Genomic DNA, 10773 nt, shown 5'->3' with positions numbered 1-10773 from the left:
GATCATCTCCAATGAGTTCTTTAAACAACCTCTTAGCTCTAAATTTATGGAGCAAGTCAAGAATTAGTGCTCTGATAGGCTCTTAAAAACTCTTTAAAAATTTAACGAGCATTTAATAATTCTTAAGTTTTTATCTATGAATATATTATAAAATCCCCTCCAATCTTCCCTCTCTCTTAGTTAACTTTTCTCTCTCACTTTTATAAAATAAATATAAAATGTGAATAAAGAGTTAAGTACAAAGAATAACATCGGAGTTCTCATCTTTTCCAATGTATTAACTCACTAAAGCCACATCTTATGTTATCGTTGAAGGAATGATTTAGGAGTTATGCTGCTTATTCTTTGTTTAGGTATTTGATACTTTGCATTTAATTAATTAACCTCTCAACTTTTTCAGGAGGAAACCGCTGCTATCCAAGCAGAAAATGTTGCTCTCCAAGCCCAAATAGCTGCTCTCCGAGCTGAAAACGACAGGCTTCGAGCTAAAAGACAGAAATTTCGAGATGAAATTTGGAGAGCAGGTGCAGACTGCCTTAAATCAAAATTTAGGCTAATTATTTTGTTTCCATATGTAATTTCTCTTGTTTCCATGATTAATTTCTCTTGACGATACTTTTTTCTTTTTAATTTGAATTTAGCTCCTTCAAGGACTTTGTGCAATTTGACCTGCTGGGAACAGATGTGCTTGATCAAGTCATGGGCCATTGGTTGAAGAATGAGAACACTAAACTGAAGGTATAAAATTCTCACATCTTTATGACACTGCCGACTTTTTCCTACCAAGTGTACAATGTGTCTTGATTTGTATATATATGTAGTCTAGGTACTAATAAGATAACTTAGATAGTGTATAGTTATATATGTTGCTTCTTGTTTATGTAGTTGATACTTGCATTTAGCTAACCTCTTAACTTTTTCAGGAGACAAATGATGCACTCCGACGACAACTTCTAAATGATAATCAACCAAACTGTGCATGTGGATGCGAGGATGGGGGAGAAGACTCAGAGGATGACAATGGCGGCCATTAGGCTGATTGTTTGCTTTGTTATCTTTTGAACTATTGTTTGGGTTCAATGTTAGAATAAATTGATATGGGTCGTTTGATCTTGGTTTGGATTTTTCTATTTATGGATTGGTTTGAATTATGTCTGTGGATTGTTTATGTTATGGAATTTGTGTGTTGACTGTTGGTCAATTTGTTTTTATGGTTAATGTTTATGTATGTGTGTTGTTGATTAATATCACTTGTGCTGGATTGTTATTAGATAACGTAGAGATATGAGTTCTTATTCATAGTCCCTCACTCACTGTGGGGTGCACATGTGTATTTAGACCTCTTTGTATGGCCTTTGCTGGATGATTGCTCTGTTCATACTGCTGGTTGTTTAATCTCAAAATTAGTTGTTTAAGGCATTTGCAAAACCAATAAATGGTGCCATATTCATTTTCAACCCAAGGACAGAGCTGCTGTTTTAAAGGTATGTGCATTATCTTGTAACATAGTACTTGAAGAGCTCGTGTCGTGTTTTAAAATCATGGTTTTCACATGAAATACTTTTATGCAGGTAATCCACACTAGTTATGGGCGGGGCAGAAACTTCAGCTGTCATGGGAACTGTCCACACTTGCTCAGAGGCTCAAGCAGATCATGAGCATCTTAAGAGGAATTTAGATATCTGCTACGCCTACCTACACAAAGGTTTTTCATACATATAAGTCAACACATCGTTTAATTATGACCTTGTATATATGGTGATGAATGTGTATACATGATTAATGTTTTGATGTTTGTAGATGCGAAGATGAGAGCTGCAGCCTACGAGAGTCATTGAAGCATTTGTTTGATGCCACTAGTTGGATGCTCAGTTGGTGTGAGCACAAGATATCTTGCCGATAAATATCCTTCTGGCAGAGTTACTGTGAATACATGGAATTGATGCCCTTCAAGAAATTATATCGTATGAACTAGTTGATATTGGGGAAATCTGACAATAAGAGTTTATCCGTCTACTACAATTCTTAATATCATCCCTCTACTTGTTGAAAACGTTGGGCTGATCTTTACGAAGGGAGATTTGAAGGAAGTGAGTGAGGAGGTTGCTAATTAGTACAAGGTCGGAGCTCCTGCTCATGTTGGTTTGGTTGCTCCTGTCGATGTTGTTGTGCTCCCAGGGAAGACGGGCCTTGATCCCTCTCGGACATCCTTCTTCCAGGTCCTCAATATCCCAACTAAGATTAATAAGGGTACTATTGAGATTATCACTCCAGTCGAGCTTACAAGGATGCCTAGAAGAATATATTGGCAATTGCCCTCGAGACAGAGTACTTATTCCCACAGGCTGATAAAGTGAAGGAGTGCTTGCAGATCTTAGTAAGTTTGTAGTAGCTGCTGCTCCAGCTGCAACTGCTGATTCTGGTGCTGATCCTGCTGAAGAGAAAAAGGAAGAGCCTGCTAAAGAATCTGACTAATTTCTTTTTGCATGAATTGCTAAAATCAATTTTGATGTCTAGTTTTTTTTTATGCTGTTTTATTTCTGAGACTTCTGTTATGCTTCTAAAATGATTGTACTCTTATTGGTTTATGGATATTGCAGACTTTCTAAAGAAATAATTTGTCATTAGCTTTAACTATGTATCTAAATAATCATTTTTATATGATGGAGATGAACCATTTTGTTAGTATGATGTACATGTACGATTAATTTTTTAATACTACCTGAGGATATTTAAGAATTAATAATTTTTCTGATACTTTAAATAGCTGAAATTTGAATATTTAGTAAGTAGTTACACAATAAGATAGTGTCTATTTCTAGCTAAAGCATACAATACATGGATAACTTTTGAACAAGCCTCATATTCCAGATAATCAAACGGAAGAAAGATGATCTTAAACTGGTGACAGATGATCAAGAAATGTATAGACACAGGACCAACATCCAGATAATCGGGACCGCGCTCACCGCCACATTAACTTTTACGGTAGGATTTACAATGCCCGGAGGATACCATTAAAGCGGAGAACGGGAACAAGGATTGGCAGTTTTTAGAAAGACCGTTTTTATTGCATTTATGGTATCAGATGCTTTAGCTTTGGTGCTCTCAACTTGTTATTTATTTCTCTACTTCATTGCAGCAATGTATGATGATCCACGCCGAGTATCAAAACTCAATGCCACATCAACTGCGCTCAATATTATTTCTGTTATCGCAATGATGTTCTACATCATTGCTTATGACTATTTTAAGCGTCGCCTAAACAACCGATGTAACAGGTCCATACCTTTAGTGTCGCCTGCATATACTACGCCACTTGACCGACGCTAAAAGTATGTTTTTGACCGACGCTATAGGCCGTTTCTGTACTGGTTAACATATGAGTCTTGTTGGTTCTCAAAAAGAAGCAGCAAAATAAGCAGGGTGAAGAGTACCAATACATGCAAAGGGATGAAATTCTGCCGATATCTCATGACCTCTCTAATTGTTGGAACATTATATTGTGGGTTTTAGCTAGCGCTACATTGGCAAGTCATTTTGAGCTCCGATTTGAGTGGACCTTGCTTGCGAGAAGTTGGGCTAAGATTTTCATCCTATTCGACGCCGCCCTCATGTACATCCTCTCTCTAAGGTGTTGAGGGTCTCTGCTAGTAAACGGTGAAACTGATCAATATTCCATTTGCATTTTGCAGAAAAAAAAAACAAGAAGAATGTATCATTTGCTATACCGACATGGTAATATTGCTACTTTTCTTAGAAAAAAAGCAGAAGTAATTGTTAGAAGTTACGATACTAGCTTTTCTTTTCTACTTCTTTTCCAAATAATTTAATCATTTTTAACTTGCTTCCAACTTCTATTTCAATTTTTTACTTAATTAAGAAGTACTTATTTTAAACTCACCCAAACCTCCCAAAACTATTTTGCACGTTACAATGCGACTACCGTATTAAGGGGATCTGATATTATTTTAGTAGCCCTGCCGTGTTGTCCACTTGAGTAGCAAACCTTCACAGACATGACTACATAAAGAAGTATCTCGAGTTAGCATAGCTGCCGCATTGTTTGCTTGCATTACGTTTCCCGAGTAGAATCATATATTGTTATGGATCTTGATACTTTGTATGCCGATGCCTTGGCTGGAGATGCCGAAGCCATAGCCGAATTAGAGAAGAAAGCTGATCACCTCAGCCAACACGATAGAACTATCCTTCACGTCGAATCCATGTATGGTCATCCAGAACGCGTGCGAAGCATTATGAAAATGTTTGAACATATTTTTTTTTGGTCAAGCTGGATACGTTTAAACAAACTGCGCTTCACCTGGCCGCAGATCATGGACACACTGAAGTGGTCGAGCTCCTGATTGATGCAGCCAGAGCTTTGTCTTCTCCGCTTGGTGATGATGATATACATGATCCAGTTGAAGATTTTATTAGGCGAGCTGATGAGAAGATGAGCACTGCTTTGCACCTAGCAGTCAGCAATCATCACATGGTATTGTTAAGCTGATAGTGGAGCCAGATCCGAGGGATAGACATATTCAAAACTGTAACTATGAAACTCCCATCTACATTGCAGCAAAACTGGGCTACACCCACATAGTCATTTACGACCGCCATTACCGACCGCACAAAATCGGTCGGTTATAAGGGGCGTGGGTCCCGCTCACCACGTTCTTCAGCTGACATGGACGCCACGTCGCTAAAACCGACCGCCACATTTCCGACCGCCTATGGTCATTTCTGATCGCCTACACTGGTTTAAAATAATTGGTCAGCTTTTAACTTGTTGTCGGCTTGTGATTTGCTGAGTGGGGACGCGGTGGAGCCCTGCTTATTTCCGACCAACGACGGTCGGAAATGACCTGCTTCGTTTCCGACCGAATTAAAACCCGGGCGGTCGGTTTTGACTTCTTAGAAAAACAATAAATTCTATTCGACTAAGTAAACTATTAAAAAAAAACGAAGAACATTGTACATCCAGAAAACCGACCACATTCAAGATATTTCTGACCAAACTCATAATTTTAAACACAGAAAACCGACCAGATGCAACACATTTCCGACCAAACTCATAATTTTAACAAAGAAAACTGACCAAATTTAACTTATTTCCGACCACATACTCAAGTGCAGAAAACCGACCATTTCGTTCTGTCATTTTCGACCAATTTAAAACCCTTGCGGTCGGTTTTGACCTGTGAGAAAAACAAAAAAATTATTCAGCTAAGTAAACTATTAAAAAAAAATTAAAACATTGAAACTAGCTTTAGTTAGTTAATAAATTAATAAAAAATTATTCATCACTTAATATTTGATTTTTAAATTTATTTTATTTCCATAACAAAATATAAATACCAACTAACTAATTTCAAATTAATTATTCAAACAATAGAAAAAATGTAGAATATTTTTGCTATGGTCTAATTTAAGGTACTAATCATGATAGCAAAAGAAGAAAAATAAAAAAAATTATAAAGATGATATTCTATTACGAATCATGCATTGCAGTGAATGTCAGAGTTCAGGGTTTGGATTTTATTAGAAATTATCCTAGGTTTTATACTTCCGAAATATCAATTTGCTTTTTAGGTGATCGAACCGTACGGATCGTAAATTAAGTACTCATCGTAGTTATATACCAAAAATCAAGTTAATAGGATTTTATTTTTTGAGATATTATAACGAAAATATTATGTTATTCATAAATATAGACGTAGGGTTATTTTTTTATAAAAAAATAAATTTGTTTTTTAGGCGATCCAACTGTACGGATCGTAAATTAAGTACTCGTCGTAGTTATATACCAAAAATCAAGTCAATAGTATTTTATTTATTGAGATATTACAACAAAAATATTAGGTTATAGTACTTAAATTTTTTAAAACAGATTCAAAAGCGCATATACATATTATTAAGTAAATCTTCGTGCTAATATACAATAAATTACATTTATTGCTACATTTATTAGGATGAGATTTTGTCTTTAAATCATAAAACAATAAATATAATTTTAGAATATTGAAATTCATATTTTACAGAAGTTATATTCTTTACAAATTAGGAAATGAATATAATTCATATACAATATATATATATAAATGATAGTTATAGATGTTTTAGTTTTAGTTTGTGTAATCATGTGCAGAAAAATATAAGCATCTGTCCACTGCCAAGGAACTTTGGAAAGCAGCCAAACGTTCAGCTTGTCATGAGGATGCACCATATAACAGCTTTGAAGCCTTGTTTTATATCACTGACCAGGATGGCCACAATGTCTTGCAACTGGCAGTGATGGGAAATAACAAGGATGCGGTGGAGCTGATACTGAAGGAAGATCCGGAATATCACCACAAGCGTTCAAATAAAAACAGTGATCTCAAGTCTTTAGCTTACATAGCGGCCGAAAAGAGGTATAAAGACATTGTCAAACTAGTCTGTGAAACTTATGAAGCCAGAAATGAAATTGGTCATTGGGGTCAGACCACTTTGCATGCTGCTATTATAGGGCGTGATGCAGGTATATATGCAATGTGCTTGAATACCTGTTGGATTATCAGGGACATAAGATATGCAATTCATCGTTGTTTTCTTTTTCAGACACTGCACTTGTTCTTTTACGCCGTAACCGCCATCTAGTAACATGGGAAGACCACAGAGGGTGGACACCACTTCATTACGCCGCTTATTACGGATTTGATGAAATAATCCTTGAGATGCTAGATAAGCAAGACGAGGTAGCAGGATACCAGTTTGTGCCCAGAGAAAACATACCTCCACCATTTTTTGTGGCAGTAGAACAAGGACATCTTTCTACGGTACAACTATATATGTTCAGCCATGTAATAGGGTCAAAATCGGTCAGCGCAGATGTTAATTTTAATGGTCAAAATATACTGCACTTTATGGCGTCTGGAAAAAACAAACAAATGATAAAGTATATATTGAGGTTCTGTGAAACTAGCTCCGTGGAAAATATCGATATATTGAATCAGAAAGACATCCATGGAAATACACCTCTTCATATACTAATTATCCGTGAGGGTTGTTATGTACCTGAATTCATTAAAAGTGTCAGCATTGATAAAAATGCAACAAACAATGATGGGTGGACTCCTGTAGACATGTTATATTTCAGTAAGAACGTCACCGACGACCAGGTACGTTATCACTAGTCAAATTTAGCAAATAATAGTAAAATTTTTATTTGAAGTTGATACTTTTCTCTTAAGTAACTGATATCACCATGGAGTATTTTTATATGCAAGTTAGTTAAGTATCTAATTATATCCTCCTGATTCATTATAGGTACGAATTAGAATAGAAATCGATAATATCCAAGCTAAACACAAGTGGAAATTTTGGCACAGAAGCATCAAATTACTGTTGGAAACGTGTATGGGCTTTATGAAAATACAACCAAAAACTTTATATAGTTTAAACACACAACTGTTTAATAGCAACTGGGTTTTGTTTTTAATACACACAAAGCTACAGCTTTTTTCTATTACAACACAAGGCTACAGCCTTTCTTTAAAAAAACTAGAGCTTCAGCTCTTACAATTTCTCTCTGCTGCTGGGTTTCTATTTTCACTCACTCGGTACCTTTTACAATACAAATAGAAGTCTTATTTATAGACTACAAATAGAAATAGATGCATCACTGCTTACATATGCTTATAATTAATATTAGCCTGTGACCAGCCCTATTTTGAGGAGCTACGCAGCAGTACATATACCAGGTTTCCTTGACTCTCATTTATCATAATTAATAACACATGCAGATTTCACATTGCCTTTGTCTTCCTTTCACACCCTCTTGCAGTAGTATTTTTCTAACAGCCTACCATCTTTCCTGGACTTACCATTTCATCACCAGCTGTAGCTATTTTGGTTTTCTGATTTTCACACATGCAGCGTACCTTAATTCAAGTATTTAAACCGTGTACATCTAATACTTGCATGCAATCTTGACTCCAGCCTTTGTGCCACCTTTACTAGCCTACCATATTTTAAGGATGGTTGCTCTTATTTTTCTTTTTCATGTCACTGCATTTATAAACCCAGCTGTAATAATTACTACTTGAGAGTTTGAATTCTAACACTCCCCCTCAAACTCGACTCTGCATTCCGAGCTTTGTTATCATTTTATTAAATACATCCGGCTTCAATGGTTTCGTGAAAATATCTGCTAGATTTTCTTCCGTCCTGCAGTGCACCAGTTCCACATTTTTGTCGTTCACCTGTTCTCGAAGAAAATGATATTTAATATTGATGTGCTTGCTTCGACTATGTGACACCGGATTTTTCGCAAGTGAAATAGCAGATTTATTATCCACGTAAATTGTAACTGGGTCTTCCTTTGCAAGATTTAACTCGCCCAAAATATAGCCTAGCCACATAGCCTGACATGCGCACGCTGCTGCTGCGATGTATTCTGCCTCACATGTTGAGAGAGCAACTGTCTGTTGCTTCTTTGATGACCATGAGAATATCGCCGAGCCAATATGAAAAGCATATCCCGATGTGCTTTTCCCGTCATCCAAATCTCCACCATAATCACTATCTGAGTAGCCAACTAATTTTGAATTTTGAGAATGAGTATAAAACAAGCCATAATTAAGTGTACCTTTAATATATCTCAAAATTCTTTTAGCCGCCATGAAATGATCTTGCTTCGGCTTCTCCATGTACCTACTAACCAATCCGACTGCATACATAATATCCGGACGAGTGAAAGTTAGGTACCTTAAACTTCCAACCAAACTCTTGAACAACGTCGGATTTACCGACTCCCTTGTTGAATCAATTCTGAGCTTTATGCTTGCTTCTGCTGGCGTGCTCACTGACTTACATTCCTCCATTCTGAACTTCTTCAAAATCTGCTCGGCATATTTTTTCTGACACATAAAAATTCCGTCTTTGCTTTGCTTCACCTCGACTCCAAGAAAGTATGACATTTGACCAATATCTGTCATCTCAAATTCATTAGTCATAACTTTCTTAAAATCATCAAACATACCAGGATTGTTTCCGGTAAATATCATGTCGTCCACGTATAAGCAAACGATCATAATATCTCCCCCTGAATTTGTTTTCGTGTAGAGTGCATGCTCATATGGACTCTTCACAAAACCATTTTTCTGGAAGTACTCATCAACCCTTGTGTTCCATGCTCTCGGTGCCTGTTTTAGACCGTACAATGCTTTCTTTAACCGGTAGACTTTATCTTCCTTGCCTTTCTGAACATATCCTGGAGGTTGCTCGATGTAGACTTCTTCTTCGAGATAACCATTTAAAAATGCTGACTTCACGTCCATCTGAAAAATCTTCCATTGATTCTGAGCGGCAATTGCTGTAAGAAGTCTGATGGTGTCAACTCGTGCAACTGGAGCAAACACCTCATCATAGTCAATCCCGTATCTTTGCTTGTAGCCTTTAGCCACCAACCTCGCCTTGTATTTTTCAACTTCTCCATCCTGATTTGTCTTTGTCTTATAGACCCATTTGACACCAATTGCTTTGTGCCCTTCTGGAAGATCTGTGAGCTCCCAAGTATCATTTTTCTTTATTGCACCAATTTCCTCATCCATGGCTTTGTTCCATTTGCTTTCTTCAGAAGCTTCCTCAAATGTAACTGGATCACATTCAGCCATTAAACAAAACAACGAATAATCAAAGGTTGTTTGTACCGGACTTGTAGCTTCGTAGATATCATCCAGACTCCGCATTTTTCTAGTTGCTCCCCCTGAACTTCTGCTTCCACTTGAATCAGATGGTGTTGATGCGGGAGTTTGTTGATTCGGACTTTGCGGAGGAGTTTGATCATCATCCTCGTCACCTTCTATATTGGGATCTTCATTGCCATCATCATCATCATCATTGAAAAATAACCCAGCAACTTTTCTTTCCTCCTCGCTCCATCTCCAGTAATCTGATTCATCGAACTCAACATCTCGAGAAATGATTAATTTCTTCGTCAGGGGATTATAGAGTCTGTACGCCTTGCTCCTCTTGTCATATCCGGTAAAGATGCACTTATCGCCTTTATCATCCAACTTCTTTCTTTTTTGTTCAGGAACATGGGCATATGCAATACACCCAAAAATTCTGAGATGTCCAACTGATGGTTTGCTACCACTCCATGCTTCATTTGGAGTTTTGTTTCTGACGCTTTTTGTTGGACAACGATTCAACAAATAAACGGCACATAAAACGGCTTCGGCCCAAAAGGTTCTCGGCAAGTGCTTTGCTTTCACCATGCTCCTTGCCATGTCAAGAATAGTGCGATTCTTTCTTTCTGCAACGCCATTTTGTTGAGGAGTATAGGCCGTTGTCAACTGATGATTGATTCCATGTGCTCTGCAAAAACTTCTGAACAGATTAGAAGTATACTCGCCTCCTCTGTCTGATCGGAGTACCTTCAAATAATGACCACTTTGCTTTTCTGCCAGTGCTTTGAACTCCTTGAATTTATCAAGAGCTTCCGACTTTTCTTTGATGATATACACCCAACTTTTCCTACTAAAATCATCAATAAATGTTAGGTAATATCTATTACCTCCAAGTGATGAGATATCAAATGGACCGGCAATATCTGTATGAACAATCTCCAATGGCCTCCTGGCTCTCCATGATTTTCCAACGGGAAAACTTTGTCGATGTTGCTTCCCCTTTACACACGCTTCACACAGATTTTCTGATTCGTTGATTTCTGGCAAGCCGTCCACCATCTTTGTCTTTGACAATAGTTTCAAACCAGAAAATCCA

The 10773-nt window shown here is 37.1% G+C and overlaps 1 protein-coding gene and 1 long non-coding RNA gene across 2 annotated transcripts; both read left to right on the top strand.

Moving 5' to 3' along the window:
- The first annotated feature begins 561 nt into the window (after positions 1–561).
- Positions 562–1201, top strand: LOC135151768 (uncharacterized). Its single transcript, XR_010290662.1, has 2 exons — positions 562–738; positions 924–1201. It is a non-coding gene; the product is annotated as an uncharacterized LOC135151768 (long non-coding RNA).
- A 2905-nt stretch (positions 1202–4106) lies between these two features.
- On the top strand, positions 4107–7178 carry LOC135151603 (uncharacterized). The gene is made up of 4 exons (XM_064090207.1): positions 4107–4247; positions 4295–4484; positions 6152–6523; positions 6604–7178. Exons 1-4 carry the CDS (start codon positions 4107–4109, stop codon positions 7176–7178), a joined length of 1278 nt encoding a protein of 425 aa, XP_063946277.1.
- Positions 7179–10773: the final 3595 nt, after the last annotated feature.

This window comes from Daucus carota, chromosome 3 (genome assembly GCF_001625215.2).
Source record: "Daucus carota subsp. sativus chromosome 3, DH1 v3.0, whole genome shotgun sequence".
NCBI lineage: Eukaryota > Viridiplantae > Streptophyta > Magnoliopsida > Apiales > Apiaceae > Daucus > Daucus carota.
This window is presented reverse-complemented; position numbering and strand designations above follow the sequence as displayed.

Bases quoted from the DNA above. Each gene is read 5' to 3' on its own strand.
- LOC135151603 (XM_064090207.1), top strand. From the start codon at position 4,107: ATGGATCTTGATACTTTGTATGCCGATGCCTTGGCTGGAGATGCCGAA. The intron at 4,248-4,294 runs GTGCGAAGCATT...TTTTTGGTCAAG, and splicing joins TGTATGGTCATCCAGAACGC to CTGGATACGTTTAAACAAAC. The intron at 4,485-6,151 runs GCAATCATCACA...AATCATGTGCAG, and splicing joins TGCTTTGCACCTAGCAGTCA to AAAAATATAAGCATCTGTCC.